The sequence below is a fragment of the Ahaetulla prasina genome, chromosome 4, assembly GCF_028640845.1.
Source record: "Ahaetulla prasina isolate Xishuangbanna chromosome 4, ASM2864084v1, whole genome shotgun sequence".
Lineage (NCBI taxonomy): Eukaryota > Metazoa > Chordata > Lepidosauria > Squamata > Colubridae > Ahaetulla > Ahaetulla prasina.
This window is the reverse complement of record NC_080542.1, coordinates 8,052,352-8,076,110: the sequence shown is the minus strand read 5'-3', so window position 1 is coordinate 8,076,110 and position 23,759 is coordinate 8,052,352. Positions and strand designations below refer to the sequence as shown.

The 23,759-nt window shown below is 39.4% G+C and overlaps 1 protein-coding gene across 1 annotated transcript; it reads right to left on the bottom strand.

Annotated features, from left to right (window-relative positions):
* Positions 1–1,283: 1,283 nt before the first annotated feature.
* On the bottom strand, positions 1,284–16,414 carry LOC131197011 (vomeronasal type-2 receptor 26-like). The gene is made up of 4 exons (XM_058180565.1): positions 15,614–16,414; positions 10,805–11,032; positions 2,319–2,445; positions 1,284–2,182 (listed from the first exon to the last, which is right to left on the bottom strand). Exons 1-4 carry the CDS (start codon positions 16,412–16,414, stop codon positions 1,284–1,286), a joined length of 2,055 nt encoding a protein of 684 aa, XP_058036548.1.
* Positions 16,415–23,759: the final 7,345 nt, after the last annotated feature.

Below are 23,759 nucleotides of genomic sequence, written 5' to 3'. Positions count from 1 at the left end.
GTCCCTCAAATATTGGGAAAGTGCTATCATGTCACCCCACTTCTTCTTTTCTCTGGACTAGTCATACACTCTAATTGTTGTTCATATGTTTTAGCCTCCAGCCCCTAATCATGCTTGTCGCTCCTCTCTGCACTCTTTCTAGAGTCTCAGCATCTTTTTTTATATTCTGGTGACCAGAACTGGATACAGTTTTCCAAGTGTGGTTTTTATAAGGCTTTATAAAGTGATACTAGAACTTTATGTGATCTTCATTCTATCCCTAATGCAGTCTAGGATTGTATTGTGGGTTTTTTTGGCTGGGAAAATTTCATTTCAATAAACTTCCCATATTATTAATATTTGATTACAGTTTACAGTGGAAATAGATTTATGGGTAGAGAGTGAATGGTTGGGACCCAGTATGAAATCTGTTTTCTTTCAATACCGTTAATTAATTAATTAATTAATTAATTAATTAATTAATTAAATTAGATTTTTATACCGCCCTTCTCCCGAAGGACTCAGGGCGGTTTACAGCCAGATAAAACAGAACAACAAAATAAATACAAGATAAAATAATATTTAAAAAACTTATTCAATTTGGCCCAGATTAAAATATATTTAAAACAATAAAACCCACTAAAAATTAAAACCATATAAAATCTAAAATTCTATGCTAGTCCTGCATAGAATTAGTTAAATGTTCAGGATTCAAAAACTCAGTGCATATCACATTTCAAAGAACCCTAACAAATCCAAATTAATATCTTTATAACAGTATATTAAGTATATATTAATAAAACGGTAGGCATCTTTTTACGATATTTCTATAGTGCTTTAAGAACAAAAGTATAAAACTCATGAAAATGGCACTGCAAAAATTGGACATCATTTGAATGATGATGAAATATGCTAACAGCAAGAAAAGAAAACCAGATCAAAGTCAAGTTCAACAGGAGTGTTGAAAGGGAGAATGGATTAGGTTAAAGAATCTTGGAAAATGATGGAAGTACAGCAAGATAAGCACTTACTGAAGAATGGGCTTCAATACGAATGAATATTAAATACCCTATACAAATCCTTACTTAACAGGAAAAAAATTATGTTGCTATAGGTTTTATAAATACTTTGTTAAACAGCAGTTTTTTTATTCTTTTTTTCAGCATTTTTTTATACAAATAAAAAATTTGACCAAAATAATAATAATAATTGTTCCTACAACTTTATATATGTTTCTTACAGACTGCATTCTTTCTATTTCTTTTTTCAGGAATTTCTATCAGCAAGAAAGATTGCATGACATACTAATTTCTCTTTATGAGTTGCTCCCTGTGGTTGAGGTCAGGTCGCAAAACAATGATGTAGCATTTTGGGAGGAATATGCATCCCAGTAATGCAGCACTGGAGGCCAAGATGGAGAAGACCTCCACAGCTACCATGGCTTTGCCTTTTGTGCTCAGATAGGCTGGAAAGAAGGAGATCCACACACTGCAAAAGGCCAACATGCTGAAGGTGATGAACTTGGCTTCATTAAAGCTGTCAGGTAATTGGCGGGCAAGGAAAGCCACAAGAAAACTGGCAATGGCCAAGATAGCCATATAACCTAACACACAATAAAAGAAGAAAGTTGACCCCTCATTGCATTGTAAAATCATTTCTTGGAATGCAGAGTGCATGTCCAACTCAGGGAATGGAGGTGATGTTGACAACCAAAGAATACAAATACACACTTGAAAGAGGGAGCATGAAAGGACAATAAAAAAGGCCAATCTTTTCCCCACCCATCTCCTCATCTGAGATCCTGGTTTAGTGGCCATGAAAGCCACAACCACAGTGATAGTTTTGGCCAGTACACTAGAAATGGCCACTGAGAAAGTGACGCCAAACATTGATTGCCGGGCAAGGCAGGTCACTTTGCCAGGCTGGCTGAGGAAGAGCAAGGAGGAGAGAAAACAGAGCTGAAGAGAGACAAGCAGGGTGTAGGTGAGGGACCGATTGTTGGCTTTGACAATGGGAGTATCCCTGTGCTTAATAAAAGTTCCAAGTACCCAAGATGTCAAGAGGAAGAAACCAAGAGTTGATGAGGCTAAACAAATTCCCAAGGTTTCTTCAAAGGTTAGAAACACCTCTGGTTTCAGGATACAACCTTCCTTTCCTTTATTTGGATAATGATCTTCTGGACATTTAAAACAGTCATCCATATCTGAAAGAAAAGACAAGGAATTTGTCATCTAGGCATTCCAAATTATTGAAATTCATTTTATTAATTTTATGTATCCTAAACTTGTATATTAAAGTTTGCTTAAGTCTAATGAAAATTGGTAGAATTACTACCCTACCATTTTGATTTGAAATCTTCCCCTCCATGCATGGAACACAGTCAAAGCAGCAGAACTGATTTCCTTCAATTCCCTTCTTCCAGGATCCAGGGAAACAAGGGTCATTGCATCGAGAAAATGGAGGAACCTGATGATAAACATGAAAATGTTTGGAAAAGAAGGGTTTTTAAAACAGTTTCTGAATTTTCTCCTTAATGGAGTGACATGGTTATTGACTTCCCAAAGGATACTGAACTTAACAACTTCAACAGATGTAGAATTTACAATGATGTACAAAAGTTCCTGTTTGAAGGGAAGGGGAATTATATTGTAGCACATGATGAGAATCTCATGAAAACATAAGATGTAGTTTCAAATGGAAATGCCCACCAAATACGCAACCATGTTTTTTTATTGTAATATCATTTTTGTCAGTTTGAGGAACACTTGACTATAAATCTTGATCAGGGCAAAGCAATAGATGCAATTTACATAGACTTCTGTAAAGCTTTTGACTCAGTGGTATATGACAAACTTCTTCTAAAACTTAAATCCTATGGCATCTCGACCCCTCCATAATTGGATAACAGCGTTCCTGTCAAACAGACAACAAGTGGTCAAAATAGGCAATGTCCTATCAAATCCCGCTCCTGTCAATAGCGGTATCCCCCAAGGCAGCGTTCTACTGCCAACACTCTTCATATTATACATTAACAATCTCTTTGACCATATTATAAGCAATTGTGTTCTCTTCGCCGATGATGTTAAACTATTTAACACTACCAACAATGCAGTTACCCTTCAAAAAGACCTTGACTTTGTGTCGGAATGGTCAAAACTTTGGCAACTCCAAATCTCAACCAGCAAATGCTCTGTCTTACACATTGGAAAAAAGAATCAGAACACTAAATACAAACTCATTGGACATTACTTTGTAGATGACCCCTACCCCATTAAAGACCTTGGAGTTTTCATATCAAACGATCTAAGTGCCAAAGCCCACTGCAACTACATCACCAAAAAGGCTTTAAGAGTTGTAAACCTAATTTTATGCAGCTTCTTTTCCAAAAACGCTACACTACTAACCAGAGCATACAAAACATTTGCTAGACCTATTCTTGATTACAGCTCGCCTGTCTGGAACCACCACCTCACTTCTGACGTTACTACAATTGAGCGTGTCCAGAAATATTTCACAAGAAGAGTCCTCCACTCCTCTGATCACAACAAAATACCTTATGCCACCAGACTTGAAATCCTGGGTTTAAAAAATTTAGAACTCCGTTGCTTTCAGCATGACCTGAGTATAACTCATAAAATCATCTGCTATAATGTCCTTCCTGTCGAAGACTACTTCAGCCTCAATCACAACAATACACGAGCAAACAATAGATTTAAACTTAATGTGAACCGTTCCAATCTTGACTGTAGAAAATATGACTTCAGTAACAGAATTGTTAATGCCTGGAATGCACTACCTGACTCTGTGGTCTCTTCCCAAAATCCCCAAAGCTTTAACCAAAGACTATCTACTATTGACCTCACCCCATTCCTAAGAGGTCTGTAAGGGGCGTGCATAAGAGCACCAGTGTGCCTACCATTCCTGTCCTAATGTTCCCTTTGACTGTATCCAACTTGTATGGTTATTTCATGCTTATACTTATATATACTGTTGTGTTTGACAAATAAATAAAAAAAAATAAACATTTCAAAGAATATGCCATTGTTGTTGTTGTTGTTGTTGTTGTTTTTAAAAAAACAGAAATTAGATTTCTAAAGAGTCTTTTTTTTTTTTTAATAACATATCCAATAACATATTTAATGTACCATCATATACAATTAATCGGATCTGCCCGGTCACCACCCCCTTCCTTTTCCTTTTACTCTCCTTCTCTACCTTTTTCTACTTTCCATAACCATCCTCCCCCTCTCTTATCTACATCCTCTCCTCTTTCCTCCCTACTCCTTTCTTCTCCCTCTTCCCCTCTTCCTTCCTTTCCTCCTCCTCCTCTTCTCTTTCCTCCTTCTCTCTTCTACTTCCTTCTTTCCCATCATTCTAAAGTAGTATCCAGGCAGGTCCGATCTTACATTAATTATACATCTTCAATCATCTTTGTACATTAACTATCAATCCATTTTCTGCCCCCTCCCCCTCCCTTCCCCTTCCTCCCCCCACCCCCCAGGACTTCCGAGAACCGAATACAGGGTATAAAACTAACAACAAGAATTAAAATCTAGCACAAATCATAATCCATAGTCATTCCTTAAAACCTCCACTCCCCTTCCAAAGACAAAGAAGATACTTTTCTTCCAATCCATAATATATCAGACCATTCCACTCCTAGAGTTCTCAGAAGTTTCCGATTGAGTTAGTGTTTATTCTTGAATAAAGTACATAGTTTTTAATATCCAACCTTCATCAATCAATATCAAAACAACGTTCCATCTTCCAATATTCACCAAGGGTTCTTCTAAAATGTCTTTCTTCCCTAAGCAGTCTCTCAAAAATAGTTCATATTTCCAACTTAATTTCTTTAATTTTTCTGTCCAACCTTCAAGGGTAAACAATAGTCCATCTTTTCACATCTTTAACATTTATATATACGACAAATAATATTACAAATATCCAAAATATCAATTGTAGTAGTTAAAATCTTCACTTTACCTTACTTATATCAAATAACATTATTAAAATTACACCTATAACTTATCCAAAATATATCTATTATAACAATTACATTCTAATTAACATTATATCCATCTCTTAAATATAATATTTAATCCAGATTCCTAAATTTTACTATCTATCCTCCAAAATTAAACAATATTCCATCTTCCTATTCCTTTATACCTTAAATATATCAAATAGTACTCCTAAAATTACACATTTATATCCACAATAAATCATTTACAAAAATTAACCATAATCATATATAATAAAGTTAAACATTCTCCCTCCCCTTCTTCTGTCTTACACATTTTCGACCATCTATTCACCATTCAACTTAACATCTGTTAACAAAGGATTCCCCATCTTTAATACATTAGTATAAAAATCTCGTGCTTTACAAATTGTGTTGAGAAAATACTTTCTTCCTTTATAATTCAGTGTTAAACCAGCTGGAACCTCCCATCTAAAATATATCTGATGTTTCTTAAGCTCATCCACCAGAAAGGCAAATTCTTTTCTCTTTCTTAACATTTTAGGAGGAATTTCCTTCATCATTATTATATCTTGTCCTAATATTTGAAATTTATTTTTATAAAATGCTCGCAAAATTCCATACCTAATCCTCTTATTTGTAAAATAAATAACCACATCTCTCGGTAAGCACTTCTGCCTTGCCCACCAAGAATTAACACGATAAATTTTTTCAATATTAACTTCAAAATCTTCTGATTCCACTCCCTCTATCTGAGCAAAGGCCTGAATAAAAATCTCTTTCAAATTTTCTTCCTTACACTCTCTTATTCCTCTCACCCTTATAGCATATTCCATTAATTTATATTGTAATATTACCCTTTCTTCCTCTGCCTTATCAGCCTTAACCTGAATATCATCTATTTTATTTTCTAAATTCAAATTAATTTGAACTTCATCTATTTTCCTTTGCAAATCTGAATTAATTTGGTTAAATTCATTCAGTCTTTCTTCTGTCTGTGTACTAGATAACAATAATGGGGTAATTGATTCCTTTAATTTTTTCATCTCCCTACTCTGCTCTTCCACCAAATCTTTAAAATCCAGTATTTCTTTCTCCATTTCATTAAATTTTTGATCTATTTCTGAAAGATGAGCCTCCATAAGCTCCTGTAAAAAATTCCTTAGACTTTCTTTCTCAATTTCCGTACCTGAAGTGAAGAAATTTCCAATATTTTAGAAGTGGTTAAATCTCTTTGCTTAAAAGCCATTTTTAAACTAAGTAATATCAAAAAGAGAAAAAAAGAAAGGGGGGGAATAAAAAGAAAAAAAAAACCCAGTAAGTTTTTCTTCTTAAACACTATAAGAAAAAGATAATAATAAAAAAAAAAGAATACCGTATATACTCGAGTATAAGCCGAGTTTTTCAGCACGTTTTTTGTGCTGAAAACGTCCTAACTTATACTCGAGTCACATCTTCGGAACCCGCACAGGAGGGGTACCGAGGACTCCCATGGGAGGGACGGGGAGCGGGCCCGAGGTCTCGCTGAGTTGTCGCCCCAGGCCGGCCCCATTCCCGTGTCTGGTGGGCGACGGGCGCAAACTTGGCGGGCTGTGCATTGGCGCGGGGAAGCCCTGGTGGTCCAGTGAGAGGGCTGGGCAGGGGAGCCGCCAGCCTTCTCGGCTGAGGGAGGGAGGGTTTCCCCGACCGTGCGAGCTCACCGCCGCGAGCCACCCAAAGGCCAGAAGAAAGGTCATTCCATCGAGTAATGGGCGAAGGCTCTTCCTCTGCCTTACCCATGCTGTGCGAGCCGGCTGGGCTGCTGCAACCCTGCCGCCGCGCTCCTTCCTCAGCCTCCGCTCGCTCTCAGCCGCCAGCAGGCCGGACTCGGCAGCTCCCATCACGCCGCGCGATTCGGGCAGGAGGAGTCGGGCTCGCTCTGTGGCGGTGGCGCCGCCGCCGCCGCCGCCGCCGCCGCCCGCAGGCGAGTCCGACTCCTCCTGCCGAGCCGTGCCTGATGGCTGGAGCGGCGAGCGCCCAGCGGCTGAAAAGGCGGCGGCAGCAGGCTCAAGCAGTAATATCATCAGCACTTTCGCGGCATTCAGGAGGGCGGGCTCGCTCTGTGGCGGTGGCGCCGCCGCCGCCGCCGCCCGCAGGCGAGTCCGACTCCTCCTGCCCGAATCGCTAGTGCTGATAGCTGCCAGTCCGCCTGAGCTTGGCTACTGAGCGCCGAGCCCGGGAGGCTGAGGAAGGAGCGGGGTTGCAGCCCAGCCAGGCTCGCACAGCATGGGTAAGGCGGAGAGGTCCATTACTCCGATGGAATGACCTTTTCTTCTGGCCTTTGGGGTGGCTCTCGCGGCATTCGTGATCGAAACCTCCTCCTCAGCCGAGAAGGACTGCACCGCCAGGGCTTCCCAGCGCCAATGCATAGCCTGGCGGGAGTTACTGCAGCTCACCGGCTCCGCCCCAACTGGTGGTGTTGGGCAGCCGCTGCCGCTTTCTAGCAAAAAGGTCACTGCCCAAAACTCCTCGCCTTCTCCTGGGAAGGCTGGATGGCTAGCCGGAAGGGTTGAATAAGCAAGCCAACCTCCTCCTCCTCCTCCTCCTCTCCCCGCAAGCGAAAGAGCGTTTTCCCGTTGGAAGAGAGAGAGAGAGAAAGGCCGTTCCTCCTTCTTTCATTCTTTTTCTCCTCCGTGCTTCAGAAGCTGGGCGTGTGTGCGCCTAGTCCCTTCTGTTCGGCGCTGGAAGAGAGAGAGAGAGAAAGGAGGCCGTTCCTCCTTCTTTCATTCTTTCTTCTCCTCCGTGCTTCAGAAGCTGGGCGTGTGTGTGCGCGCCTAGTCCCTTCTGTTCGGCGCTGGAAGAGAGAGAGAGAGAAAGGAGGCCGTTCCTCCTTCTTTCATTCTTTCTTCTCCTCCGTGCTTCAGAAGCTGGGCGTGTGTGCGCGCCTAGTCCCTTCTGTTCGGCGCTGGAAGAGAGAGAGAGAGAAAGGAGGGCCGTTCCTCCTTCTTTCATTCTTTCTTCTCCTCCGTGCTTCACCGTGCTGGGCGACCTGGAGCAGCTGCTCTTCAGCCAGATGCTCGGTGAGTCAGCCCGTCCCTTCCTTCCGTGGGGTCTGCCTTGCTGGTGAAGGTTATTGGGGCTTTTGAGCAAGGGAGGAGGAGCGAGCACCGCCTTCGCTGGCATTCCGGGATTTCCTTTGTTTAGAGCTGAATCCTCCTTCCCCTTTTGCACTCCTCCTCCCTCCTCCTCTCCCCGCAAGCGAAAGAGCGTTTTCCCGTTGGAAGAGAGAGAGAGAGAGAAAGGAGGCCGTTCCTCCTTCTTTCATTCTTTCTTCTCCTCCGTGCTTCAGAAGCTGGGCGTGTGTGCGCCTAGTCCCTTCTGTTCGGGCGCTGGAAGAGAGAGAGAGAGAAAGGAGGGCCGTTCCTCCTTCTTTCATTCTTTCTTCTCCTCCGTGCTTCAGAAGCTGGGCGTGTGTGCGCCTAGTCCCTTCTGTTCGGGGCTGGAAGAGAGAGAGAGAGAAAGGAGGCCGTTCCTCCTTCTTTCATTCTTTCTTCTCCTCCGTGCTTCAGAAGCTGGGCGTGTGTGCGCCTAGTCCCTTCTGTTCGGCGGGGCTGGAAGAGAGAGAGAGAGAAAGGAGGGCCGTTCCTCCTTCTTTCATTCTTTCTTCTCCTCCGTGCTTCACCGCATTGGGCGACCTGGAGCAGCTGCTCTTCAGCCAGATGCTCGGTGAGTCAGCCTGCCCTTCCTTGTGGGGGTCTGCCTTGCTGGTGAAGGTTATTGGGGCTTTTGAGCAAGGGAGGAGGAGAGCACCGCCTTTCGCGCTGGCATTCCGGGATTTCCCTTTGTTTAGAGCTGGGAATCCTCCTTCCCCCTTTTGCACTCCCTCCCTCCCTCCCTCTCTCTCTCTCTCTCTCTCTCACACACACACACACACACACACACACACAGACTTCTAAAGTCGATTGGCACAATGCTAAGCAAACACAGCAGTGGGTCAAGGGTGAAGGGCTAGGAACCTGGCAGGTGAAAGGTTGAGCGACATGAAAGGCAAAGACCACAATTGTTTTAAGAAAGAAGCTTTAGCAGGGAGGGGGGGATGGGAGGGTGTTTTAAGTTTTGGCAAACAGCCAGGCCAACTGTATTGGAGAAGGTCACACAACTGGCCTTAACATTTTAGCTGCTGTCTTTTTCCTCACACTTGGGTTTAATGATATTAGAGATCCTTATTGCCCTGCCAAAAAAAAAAAAAAAAGAGCCACCCCAACGTCTATGAAAATTAACCTTCTCTGCCAAGAGACACTGTGCAGGGTATTTTCACTATTGGTGTGCATACAGGCTTAGATTTGTGCTGGGTTCTTAGTGCTTAGAGCACTGACCTTCAGAGGCACCCTGGTCCTTGGAAGCTAAAGGAGGACTCATTTTCATGCTTGCAGTTGTATTGTCAATTTCTGTGAGACAATGTTGTTGAAGTAACTCACTCACTCATTCATTCATTCATTCATTCCTTGTGTGTCCAATCACACTTAGCCAATAAAAATTCTATTCTATTCTATTCATTCATTCATTCATTTTATTTTGTCAAATACATATTAAATAATTATATAAATATAAGCATGAATTGAATACATAAAGGAATACAACTAAAGGGAACATTAGGACAGGGACGGTAGGCACGCTGGTGCTCTTATGCACGCCCCTTACAGACCTCTTAGGAATGGGGTGAGGTCAATACTAGATAGTCTTTGGTTAAGGCTTTGGGGATTTTGGGAAGAGACCAGAGTCAGGTAGCACATTCCAGGCATTAACAACTCTGTTACTGAAGTCACATTTTCTGCAATCTAGATTGGAGAGGTTCACTTTTAAGTTTGAATCTATTGTGTTCTCGTGTATTGTTGTGGTTGAAGCTGAAGTAGTCATTGATAGGAAGTACATTGTAGCAGATAATTTTATGAGCTATGCTCAGGTCATACCAAAGGCGGCGTAGTTCTAAATTTTCTAAAGCTGGGAATCCTCCTTCCCCCTTTTGCACTTTTATTGTTTTTCGTTCAAATAAATATTCATGTTATTTTACTTGGCTCTATCTTTATTTTTTACATTGACCAGTAGCTGCCTCATTTCCCACCCTCGGCTTATACTCGAGTCAATAGTTTTTCCCAGTTTTTGTGGTAAAATTAGGTGCCTCGGCTTATATTCGGATCGGCTTATACTCGAGTATATACGGTAGATTTTTTAAAAAAAGAATTCCATTTAAAAAAAAAATCTTGTTATTTTCTTCTTAAAGATTCCACGCCAGCAATTGTAATCAGCATTTCCTTAGCTTTCACTTTCAATACACAAAACGCCATCTTTCTTCATCTCCACTCTTGAATACAAATAACTTCTCTGTCAGGGAGTTAAAATCATCTTACAATCCAATGCCGGCCCTCCTGCTATCGGCTTTTTCCGTGTTGACAACTTATCAAATAATCCTCTCCAGTCACGGAGATGGACGCTGCGTTTTGTTCTGCTTTTGCAGAAGCGTTCTGGATTCTGGAGCTTTTTTTGAACTATGGAAGGAGCGTTCCCAACAAACCACCAGAAATCATTCTGGGGCTTTTCTTGGGGGCTCAACTTCAGTTCAAATGCTCATCTCCTCCCTCCCTCCAAGGGCAGAGATTTACGAGCTGTTGACAGCAGATTAACGCTGTCTAAACAGCTCTCACAGAATCACAAAGAATGGGCGGACTGAGATCGCCCGCCATTTAACACAGCGGAGCCAACCCGGAAGACACAGCGGAGCCAACTCGGAAGTCGATTTCTAAAGAGTCTTATGTTCAATAGGGGATCATAGTGGATTAAGGCATAGTGGAGTCACTGATTTAATACCTGGTTAAAAGCTGAGTGCCAGACAATTAAATCTTCATTCATGAATAATTCTTTCCCTTTTGGAGCCTGGAGATCCATCTTTCCAACTCTAACTCTCTGAAAGGATCTGTTTGGAAAAGTGATCATGTTGGTGATGTCGAATCCACCTGTTGCTTCCCTTTTCTCATTCAGGAACACTCTTTCCCCAGCTGAATTGTTAAAAGAAATGCCTTGAAGACTTGAATGGAGCTACTTGAAAAGGAATGAAAGAGAGAGGGAATTAAAAGCATTATAATAGAGAAGAGAAAATCATGTTCAAGTTTCATTCAATCATTCTTCCTATTCCTATAATTATTACTAAATATGAACACTAAACAATTTGACAATCAATATTGCTTGATAATGTACATGTCCACACTATCTATCTATCTATCTATCTATCTATCTATCTATCTATCTATCTATCTATCTATCTATCTATCTATCTATCTATCTATCTTTTCTGAGGTTTTCGTGGGTGTTTGTATGTAGGCCTTTGGTTATTCGGGTTTTCTCCCACGTAAAATTGGAAGTGTCTTGGCGATGTTTTGACGAAGTCTCATTTGTCATCTTCAGGCTAGTGTTTACAGCTCCGTGCTTCTAGGAGCAATGTGTGTTTGCAGCTGTTTCTTCCTTTTAACGTTTAACGTTAAAAGGAAGAACGTTTAACGTTAAAAGGAAGAAACAGCTGCAAACACACATTGCTCCTAGAAACACCAGCCTGAAGATGACGAATGAGACTTCGTCGAAACGTCGCCAAGACACTTCCAATTTTACGTGGGAGAAAACCCAAATAACCAAAGACCTACATATTTATATATATATATGGGCTGTGAAAATATTTACAGACCTCTTACATCCTGAACATAAAATGTTTCAACTCCTACCCTCAAAATGACACTATAGAGCACTGCACAACAGAACAACTAGACATAAGAACAGTTTTTCCCCAAAAGCCATCACTCTGCTAAACAAATAATTCCCTCAATACTGTCAAACTAAGTCTGCACTACTGTTAATCTTCTCATTGTTCCTATCACCTATCTCCTTCCGCTAATGACTGTGTGACTAAAACTTACGATTTATATTGACTGTTTCCTAATAGGATTTGATTGCTCATTTGTACCCTATGACTATTATTAAGTGTTGTACCTTACGATTCTTAATGAACGTATCTTTTCTTTTATGTACACTGAGAGCATATGCACAAAGACAAAAAACAAAGACACTACTTACCAGAGCTTATAAAACATTTGCTAGACCAATTCTTGAATACAGCTTGCCTGTTTGGAACCCATACCACATTTCAGACATCAATACAATTGAACGTGTCCAAAAATATTTTACAAGAAGAGTTCTCCACTCCTCTGAATACAACAAAATACTTTATGCCACCAGACTTGAAATCTTGGGTTTAGAAAACTTAGAACTTCGCCACCTTCAACAGGACCTGTGTTTAACTCATAGAATCATCTATTGCAATGTCCTTCCTGTTAAAGACTACTTCAGCTTCAATCACAACAATTCAAGAGCAAACAATAGATTTAAACTTAATGTTAACCGCTTCAATCTTGATTGCAGAAAATATGACTTCTGTAACAGAGTTGCTAATGCTTGGAACACACTACCTGACTCTGTGGTCTCTTCTCAAAAGCCCCAAAACTTCAACCAAAAACTGTCTACTATTGACCTCACCCCATTCCTAAGAGGTCCGTAAGGGGTGTGCATAAGAGCACCAACGTGCCTACCGTTCCTGTCCTATTGTTTTCTTTCATTATATCCAATTAATATAGTTATTGCATTCTAATGCTTATATATATATATATGCTTATATATTATATAGTTACTTTCATGCTTATGCTTATATATACTGTTGTGACAAAATAAATAAATAAAATAAATAAATAAATTTCTTGTGTGTCCAATCTACTTGGCCAATAAAGAATTCTATTCTATTCTATTCTATTCTATTCTATTCTATTCTATTCTATTCTATTCTATTCTATTCTATTCTATTCTATTCTATTCTATTCTATTCTATTCTCCTCTCCTCTCCACTCCACTCCACTCCACTCCACTCTACTCCTATTCTATTCTATTCTATTCTATTCTATTCTATTCTATTCTATTCTATTCTATTCTATTCTATTCTATTCTCCACTCCACTCCACTCCACTCCACTCCATTCCATTCCATTCTATTCTATTCTCCTCTCCTTTCCTCTCCTCTCCTCTCCTCTCCTCTCCACTCTACTTCTATTCCATTCCATTCCATTCCATTCCATTCCATTCCATTCCATTCTATTCTATTCTATTCTATTCTATTCTATTCTATTCTATTCTATTCTATTCTATTCTATTCTCCTCTCCTCTCCTCTCCTCTCCTCTCCTCTCCACTCTACTTCTATTCCATTCCATTCCATTCCATTCCATTCCATTCCATTCTATTCTATTCTATTCTATTCTATTCTATTCTATTCTATTCTATTCTATTCTATTCTATTCTCCTCTCCTCTCCTCTCCTCTCCTCTCCACTCTACTTCTATTCTATTCTATTCTATTCTATTCTATTCTATTCTATTCTATTCTATTCTATTCTATTCTATTCTATTCTATTCTATTCTATTCTATTCTATTCTAGTTTGATATTGATATAAGGAAGAGTAAGAATGAACTGAAGCAGAATGAATGAAAGATTCTGGAATTACGTACATTCCTTAAATTATGATTTAGATCAGGAATGTCAAACTCACACTGTCATATTGTCGTCAAGTGACATTTCATGACTTTCCCCACCTTTGCTTAACCGGGGGTGAGCGTGGCCAGTGTGTAATGCTTCTGGTCCCTGGGCTGCGAGTTTGACACTCCTAAATCACTCCTCCTAGTGATTTAGATTCACTATGTAAATAACTAATTCAACCTAGTTCATATCTAATCTTTCCTCATTGTCCTTTACTCAAATTTCAGAATCTGAGACCCAAGCATTCCTCCATAGAGAGATGCAAGTTAGAGATTATTGCAAACATGTTTCATTAATTCATACTATGAATGCCACATCTAAGAAATGCCACTTTTATTTCATTACTCTAAAACTCTGGTAGAGACAGAAAGATCAGCTTGTTACCCATGAAAAGTCCATGAGCCACATAAAAATTCTTGGAGAATTGATTATTTTTGTATTGCTGTACAATCAGGCCAGAAATGTATTAACAAGCAAGATCAGAGCAGCAAAAAGAAGCTACTTTGAAAAGCTAAAGAATCAGTTCTCAACCAATGAACCAGCAAACATGTGGAAAACTCTTAAAAATATCACCGACTACAGCAAACCTCCTTCCCAGGCTGAAGGAAATCAACAACTGGCAGATGACCTGAATGTGTTTTACTGCAGGTTTGAAAGGAAACTACAGTCACCTACTGTATCTTTGCAACCCCCATCTCAGACACACCAACAACTGCCAAGCCTCCTACAACTGACCCCATCCCATTGGATTCACAATCCCTAATGATCATAGAAAAGGAAGTAAAAGACCTATTTCACAGACAAAAGCCAGGAAAAGCTCCAGGCCCAGACAAAATAACTCCTTCTTGCTTAAAAGTCTTTGCTGACCAATTGGCCCCCATCTTCACCCGTATCTTCAATAAATCACTAGAGATGTGCTATGTTCCTTCTTGCTTCAAATACTCTACTATCATCCCAGAGCCGAAGAAGCCCACCATCAAGGAACTGAACAACTACAGACCAGTTGCTCTAACATCTGTAGTCGTGAAAACCTTTGAAAGGCTACTGCTGTTCCACTTGAAAACCATCACCGATCCTCTATTATACCCCTTGCAATTTGCATACCGAGCAAATAGATCAACAGATGATGCTGTTAATATCGCTCTGCACTACATCCTACAACATCTTGAATCTCCAAAGACCTGCACAAGGGTTTTCTTTGTAGATTTTAGCTCAGCATTCAATACCATCATTCCAGACACTCTTCTAACTAAGCTAAACCAGCTACAGGTACCGGAACACACTTGTAAGTGGATCATAAGCTTCCTAATAAACAGGAAGCAGCAGGTGAAACTAAGCAGAATCACATTCTTTTACCTGTATTAGTAGATACCTGTACCTGTATTAGCAGAGGCCTCTCTCCAAGGCTGTGTTCTCCCCACTTCTCTTCTCTCTGTATACCAATGACTGCATCTCTAACGATCCATAGTGTGGACAATGGAAGCTATCCATTGCATGTCCAATCACACTTGGCCAATTAAAAATTCTATTCTGTTCCATTCTATTTTTGGAGGAGGCAATAGAAAGTAATCTAAATTACCCTTTTAACTGTCTCTTTTTATGCAATGTATGGTGATTTACTAAATAACCTCTACTGACATCTAAACCATAATTTATACAGTATTTTCTCAATGATCAGAATAACAACAGAAATTATTTTTTCTATATCTATTTCAGACAGAACAGTAAATTAGGGTCAATTAAGGCTGGAGGTCTTCTAATCCAACATCCTACTCAAGGAGGAGACCCTATGATATTTCAGATAAGTGGCTGTCCTTCTCTTCATAAAAATCTCCAATATTGGAGCATCCAAAACTTCTGAAGGCAAGCTGTTCCACTAATTAATTGTTCATTGTTCTCACCATCAAGAAATTTCTCCTTATTTCTAGGTTGCTTTCTCATGCTTGATTCCACAAGTACAAAATATTAGGACTTTCCACAATGGCTTCAAAACATAATTCTACATCAAACTGCTTATTGAAATAAAGGAAGTGTCCAAGGCAAAGGGAATACCTGCCAAGCCTGGAGATGTGGAAGATTAGGATTTTTACAAATCATAGGTTTTTTTGTATTGAAATGTAATTTGTATAGAGCCTGCAAAGCATGAGCCACAGCATAAACAGCATTGTAGACACTGTAGCTGTGTCCAGTCATTTCCATTTCAAAGGCAGGTCCAGGAAGATCCTCCAGCTTCATCTCCCCAGTGCATTTTCTACTCTGCATTTCTCGTAACTCTGGTTTTGGAAATGAACAATCAAATGCTTGTTCCCAAACTTCCTGTAGAAATCCATCTCTGGAGACCGAAAGAGGATTTACAGTCTGAAGAAACTCCTTGAAACCTGCAACTGCTCTTGAATGAACAGTGAAGGAAAGAGCCCCATGGAACAGGTGAAGATCCCACTTGATTTGAAATCCTGATAATATGAAATCAATCTGTGCAGTCATGATCCACACCCTTCTATATAAGGCAATTTCTTTGCTTTCAGGATCTGTTATAATTGTGACAAATCTAAGCCACATAATTGTCAATGATTCTCCATAGACAATAAATGCATTGGCTCGGCTATATTTCCAATTCATGGAAATAATTAAGATTCTTTCAATTACTTCTGGGTAATCTTCCAAGTGGACTAGCTGTGCAAGTCTTTCTATGAATGCTGAGCAGATTCCATTCTCTGAAAATAAGGGCTGCATTTTCTGTAAGAAATTTTCTCCATCATTGTTGTCAACAGCAAATATTCCAATCCATGTCCACTTGAAATGCCGAAGCAGTTGGATTATCCCAATGTACAGATGGTCTTCTTTGGGGACCATGAAGTAAACTGAAGAGAGCTTACTGGTCTGAAATTCCTCTTGGGGTAATGAGCCGTATGTCAGCTGCAAGAAAGTGGATTAGTATTCTCTTGAGTTGTAAGATCAGATGCAATTGTCCAGATCTAGTTTTCATACAAAATACATGCAAGGAAGGAATTTTTTTTCCTGAAATTCTTCTAAATATAAATACAGAAAGGAATTTATTGGAATTATTTCAAACACATAGAATTTATCAATTATTTTGATAGAAATAAAAAATACTCTTCTCAACCCTTTCCTTGGGTGTGGATTGTCTATGGACACTCAGTTCTTGTATTCGGCATTGTAGTTTCAAAATTGTTCTAAGTATTAATACAGAAAGGAATTTCTTGGAATTACACATAGAATTGATCAATTCTTTTGATAGAAATAAAGAATACTATTCTCAACTCTTTCCTTGGCTGTGGATACTCAATTCTTACATTAGATTAGATTAGACTACTTCAGCTTTAATTGCAATAATACAAGAGCAACCAATATATTTAAACTTACTGTTAACCGCTTTAATCTAGATTGCAGAAAATATGACTTCTGTAACAGAATCATCAGTGCTTGGAACACTTTACCTGACTCTGTGGTCTCTTCGCCTAATCCTAAAAGCTTTAACCAAAAACTTTCTACTATTGACCTCACCCCATTCCTAAGTGGACCATAAGGGGCATGCATAAGAGCACAAATGTGCCTACCATTCCTGTCCTATTGTTTTTCTTTCTTTCTTCATATATATATATATATATATATATATATATATATATATATATATATATATATATATATATATATATATATATATATATATATATAATTATTATTATTATTATTATTATTATTAATCATATTTATATACCGCCCTATCTCCCGAAGGACTCAGGGCGGTTATATATGCTAATACCTTCTTATATTTCTTTATATATGTTTATATACGATATAATCTTTTTGTGTGATGCTTATATATATTGTTGTGACAAAATAAATAAATAAAATAAATAAATAGATTAGATTAGAATTCTTTATCGGTTACCATGTGATTGGAGAACACAAGGAATTTGTCTTTGGTGCATATGCTCTCAGTGTACATAAAAAAAAAGATAAATTCATTAAGAAGCATAGGTACAACACTTAGTAATAATCATAGGGTACAAATAAGAAATCAAATCATACTAAGAAACAATCAATATAAATCGTAAGGATACCAGCAACAAGTTACAGTCATAGAATCATAATTGAAGGAGATGGGTGATGGGAATGATGAGAAGATTAATAGTAGTGCAGATTTAGTAAATAGTTTCACAGTATTGAGGGGATTATTTTTTTAGCTGAGTGATGGCGTTGGAGAAAAATTTGTTAATGTGTCTAGTTGTTCTGGTGTGCAATGCTCTATAGCATCGTTTTGAGGGTAGGAGTTGAACAGTTTATGTCCAGAATGTGAGGGGTCTGTAAATATTTTCACGGCCCTCTTTTTGACTCGTGCAGTATACAGGTCCTCAATGGAAGGCAGGTTGGTAGCAAGTGTTTTTTCTGGAGTTCTAATTATCCTCTGAAGTCTGTGTCTGTCTTGCTGTGTTGCAGAACCAAACCAGACAGATGATAGACTCAATAATTCCTCTGTAGAGGAATTATTAATAATTCTTGTATTCAGCATAGTAGTTTCAAAATTATGCCAAATAATAAACCTTAAGCCAGGCAGAACACCTTAATACCAACCTAACCCTAATATTTATTGCTTCTTAATTAATCCATATTAACATCAAGAACAGAATATAGAATTGTTCTCCTTAGCCCTTTCACAACTTACTTGTGGAATTTTGAAGGATCCTGTAATTTCAGCAATATGAGATGATGTGACAAAATCCAGTCCCCCAATGATAGCCCTAAGATTCTTCTGGCTATCACATCTGTAGTTAGGGACAAATTCCTGGGATTTGAAAAGCAAGTCTAGGATGGTGTGATAGGTCATTCTTGAATTGTAGTAACTGTCATAGATGTGGAACCCAAGAGTGACGTTAGGTAAGATCTGGGAGTCCTCATTGATCTCCTTCACAGCAAAGACCAAGGCAAGGACATGTTGATGAAATTTGGTGAATATACTGCAAAAATTAAAAAAAAACCCAGTTGAAAGAGTAAATTGACAATTCTCATAAGGTGGCATCGTTTCTATGTGAATAACAAACATTTCTTTCTCTGACAGTAGTAAAAAGATAATCACTTTTTCTAACATTCTTAATAATTTCTGCAGAGTGGTCCTTGGTGCTCTCTGAGCTTGGTGGCTTTCTTGCAAACATTTCATGACCCAAAAGAGGTAACATCATCACGGCCTGGCACTGAGGATGTTATCTAGTTTGTATAATGAAATGTCTGCAAGAAAACAACACATCTTAGAGAGCACCAAGGATCCTTCATTTCAACCCTGAGCTACAAATATTCTCCTTTATTGGTAATTTCTGTAGAACTCAAATTGTTTTTACAAAGCATTTCCATGACTTCTGAGAAATTGCAACAATACACGAGCACACAATAGCATTAACCTTAATGTTAATCGCTCCAATCTTGATTGCAGAAAATATGACTTCAGTAACAGAGTTGTTAATGCTTGGAACACAATACCTGACTCTGTGGTCTCTTCCCAAAATCCCCAAAACTTCAACCAAAAACTGTCTACTCTTGACCTCACCCCATTCCTAAGAGGTCTGTAAGGGGCGTGCATAAGAGCACAAGCGTGCCATCGTTCCTGTCCTATTGTTTCCTCTCGTTATATCCAATTAATATATTAATTATTACATTAATAATTAATTAATGTAATAAATTTATTACATTATTACATGTAGTAATAGTTATTACATACTCATGCTTATATATATGCTTATATATTGTATAGTTATTTCACGCTTATGCTTATATATACTGTATGACAAAATAAATAAAATAAAAAAATAAAAATATGTACTATAAATACAAGTAGTCACTTTTTTCAAAGTACTATGTTTTCTATGATGTTTTCAAAAAACGGTTTATGAAAGGATTCAGGAGGTAACACTCATTTACTGTATGTATGTTTTGTGAGGAAAAAATAATACCATATCTTTCTAAAAATCATCTTCATCCCTGTAAATCTTCAAATAGAGGCTTCTTAACCTGAAATTTGGTACATTTCGTGTGAAAGGCTTTAAAAATAATGTAAAGAAGGTTATTTCTTCTTTTGTAACAATTGGAGAAAGGCATGGCATAGATTCTATTTTAAACCCTACATTTATGCACAAATGACCTTTTAGTCATATAAAGAGTTTTTGAAAACCTGGCTAAGATTAGGTAGAGAAAAAAAATTCTTACACTGGTATTTCATAAGGTTTTATGGAAGGATTTTCACTAAATTTAATTTCATAAAGGTGGTAAGCAAAATGAGATGCCATGCCACCAATGATGAAGTCTCCAGGCTGGTACCACTCATGTGGAACAAGGAAAGCATCAGTTGCAGGGCAGCTCAGAGGAATTACTCTGTGCACCAGAAACATCAGGATAAACATCTTCATACTTTCGTTACTATGAAAATGTTTTCCCTTCCACCCTACCGATCAGAAAATACCTATAATCCAATACTTCATCTAAAGATTGTTCCAAGGTTTATATCTGAGAATGCACCTAATGAGAAAATCTATTGTTTTCTATTGGAAGATCCATGCGAGTGCAAATTTGTATCCTGAATTCCACCCATATTTGAACAGATACAAGAGAACAGAGGGTAGAAACCTGAAGCAATGAGTCTCACAGAGCTCTTATTACCCTTGTGCCAAACTTCATGTGGTTCTAATATTTCTTTATATCCAAGCTGATACCTTGACTTTTATTGAATATCATCCGTTCAGTGCAGCCTTTTGGTGTTTTGGCCTAGCTAAGAAAATATGGTGATTCCTGTAGGAGATAATTATTTTGTTTTGATGAGATAATAATTGGCTAATGGGTCAATTTTTTTAAAAAAATGAGCAAATACCAATGAAAATAATATAAGGGAGATTTGCAATAAAAGATATGCTTAGTTGTTGAAATTGTTGAAAGTGTTTTTTGAATCTACAAACATTTATTAAAATCTATAAATAATCTATAAAATAAATAAATAAATTTTCTATCAATTTTTCACAAAATAGAATATGAACATATCCAGCAGGTATCAGTCATTTATTGTATGCATGTTTTGTGAGGAGTAAGGAGCGGGACAAAACTCAGAGGTAATTTCAGGCTTCAGCAAACTACAATGACGTAAGAAGTTGCAGTTCCACCATGACTGGGTTAAGAATAGAATAGAATAGAATAGAATAGAATAGAATAGAATAGAATAGAATAGAATAGAATAGAATAGAATTTTTATTGGCCAAGTGTGATTGGACACACAAGGAATTTATTGTATGTATGTTTTGTGAGGAGTAAGGAGCGGGACAAAACTCAGAGGTAATTTCAACCGGCCAGGTGGTTTGCAAGTGACTTATCCATTGCTTCAAGGAGCAATTTCTAGATTTCTGGTTCATGTGAGGGCAACTCTGGAATAACACTAAATTCTTGCCCTACGGCTACTCTGAAAGGGGTGAATCCTGTGCCAAAGTGTAAAGCATTATTATGAGCCACTTCAGCAAAAGGCAGTAGCTTGGTCCAGTTGTCTTGTTGGTAATTAATAAAATAATGCAGGAATTGCTCCAGAACCGAGTTAGTTCATTTTATCTTCCCATTCTTTTGTGGATGATGACTAGCACTAAGTCCCTGTTCAATTCCAAGGAGGTCCAAGAAGGCTTTCCAGAACTTGGAGGTAAATCGGGGCCCTCTATCTGAAATAATACATTGCGGAGCACCATCCAAGTTATAAATGTGTAGTAAAAACAGCTTAGCTCAGGCTTTTGCTGTAGGGATCTTTTGGCATGGTATGAAATGGACCTGCTTTGAGAAGCAATCTGTGATGGTCCAGATTACTGTGTTTCCAGAATTCTCAGGCAATTCTACGATGAAATCCATGGAGATCTATCTCCAGGGTGCTGAAGGGTCTGCCACCTAGTAGACCAGGGGTCTTCCCTTGCTTGTGCTTAGCTGCAGCACAAATGAGACAGGTTGCTACATAGCTTTCCACACCCTTCTTTGACGAAGGCAACCAGAGTTGCCATTTTAGCAAGTGTAGAGTTTTTACGAAACCAAAATGACCTGCTCCACAAGCTGGAGTTGTGACAGTCCTGCCTAGTTTTTAATCTTTCCCTGGCTGGGACATATAGTTTGTCTCCCACCCAAGCTACCCCAACCTTCATTGTGCAGGTGTGTTTGTGAGCAACGAACCACTCATCTGCTTCCAATGCTTTTTTAAATGCCATGATAGTGGTGTTATCTAAGGTGGAGGGGTTCTCCTTTGGCTGGGAGCGTGTGAGAACTTTGGCTGTTAGCTGGGAAGCTGGGAGTAAAGGCTTAACCACATCTGCCTTATGACTTTTGTATCGGAGTAGCCTTGACAGGGGATCTGCCAGAAAGTCCCTTGCCCCTGGTAAATACTTCAAACTAAAATTAAACTATTGGAAAAACTGTGCCCATCAGATTTGTTTTGGGGAAATTTTCCTCAGGGTTTTGAGAGCCTCTAAATTTCTGTGGTTGGTCCAGACTTGGAAGGGTATTTTGCTCCCCTCCAGAAATGCCTCCAAGTCAGAAGTGCACACCTAATTGCAAAAGCCTTTTTCTCCCATATTGCCCACCTTTGTTCAGCTTTAAATTAACTTTTTAGAAGTGTACGCAAATGGTTGGAATTTGTCTTCTTCATTTTCTTAGAGTAAAATTGCTCCAACTGCCGCATCACTGGGATTGGCTTGAATTACAAATGGTTCCTCCAGATCTGTTCTGTCTCCTTCCCCACTTCAGACCCACGAGCTGGCCTTCAGCCAGTGGATTCACGGCTCTTATCATTCCTGGCAGAGAAATCACAGCTGCTTGCCAAAGTTCAAACAAATGACTCATGTAGCAAGACTTTCAGCTCTTTTTGAAACGGATCAGCTAAACTTTGCTTCCCGTGGAGTGAGAGCAGTCCCAAAGCTCCTTATATATCCTGTGGGAGCAGGAGCCCCACCCTTCCTTTTGATGACACCGCCTCTCTAATCTTCTGAAGCGTGGGTCAAGCCAAGCTTGATTATTATTATCAGCTGGGTCTGAAGGCGTAGCCTGGGAAAGGGATGAATCAGGGATGACGGCCTCATTACGTCCTCCGACTGGTCTGGTTCTGGCTTCTGGAGCCGAGCCAAAGGAATCGGTGCTCCCGAGGTAAGCCTTACCAACCCTTCCCCCTCACTCTTGGAGTCACTTTCGGTCATGGGGCCAGGTTCGGGGGCTGGAGTCACAACAAGATCCGAATGTTTTTTTAATTTTTTTTTAATATTTTATAATGACACAATATGACAAACACATAACCTACAAAAGTGTTGGCGAACCTTCCATGTTCTCGCGTGCCGCCCATGTGCTGGAAGTGGCACCCATAACTGTCCCAAGATAAATGCATGCCCTCGCTGGCTCCCATCGCATTCCTATGGTCAAACGCATGCTGGCCAACTGGCCATCGTCCATGCAGTGCTGGCGACCCCGGAAGTGCGGCGGTCCATCACGCATGTGTGATGACAAACCTCCGACATGTGTGCCACCTCGCGCATGTGTCATGGCGAACCTCCAGCACACGTGCCACCTCGTGCATACATGATGGCGAACCTCCAGCACGCATGCTGCCTCACGCATGCACAGTCCACTGGCACCGCACATGCACGACAGCCAGCTGACCGGCACGCATTTGACCACAGGAATGCAATAAGGAGCCGGCGAGGGTGTGCATTTGTCTCAGGACGGTTTCACGTGCCACTTCCGGAACACGTGCCTTAGGTTCGCCAACACTGACCTACAACATATAAATATATCCTCTTTTTAACCAATATTTCTTAGTGGTCTTCTTTCCGTTTTCTACCTTCCCTCCCCCCCCATCTCTCTCTTACTGTTTTATTTTCTTCATTGTCCCTTTTTCTTTGGTTACATTGTATTTTCTAACACTAATAACCTTACTTTTATACATTTCTGTATATTTGTTATATACATATTTTACATTTTTAGATATATTGTTTTTTATTTCTATTCTCAAGCCATTTATACCATTTGTTCCAAATTATATAATAATCTGTCTCTTCTTTTTCTTTAATTTCTTTTGTTAGTATGTCCATCTTGGCACATTCTAAAACTTTTTCTATCACTTCTTCATTCTTGGTGTCCTTTCCTGTTTCCATTTTTGTGCATATGCTATTCGTGCAGCTGTTAC

Excerpts from the sequence above, each read along its gene's own strand:
- LOC131197011 (XM_058180565.1), bottom strand. The coding sequence starts at position 16,414 with ATGGTCCCCAAAGAAGACCATCTGTACATTGGGATAATCCAACTGCTT. Across the intron at positions 11,033-15,613 it reads CACATCTCCAGGCTTGGCAG|CTCCATTCAAGTCTTCAAGG; the intron begins GTATTCCCTTTG and ends CTTTTCAAGTAG. Across the intron at positions 2,183-2,318 it reads GAAGATTTCAAATCAAAATG|ATATGGATGACTGTTTTAAA; the intron begins GTAGGGTAGTAA and ends CTTTTCTTTCAG.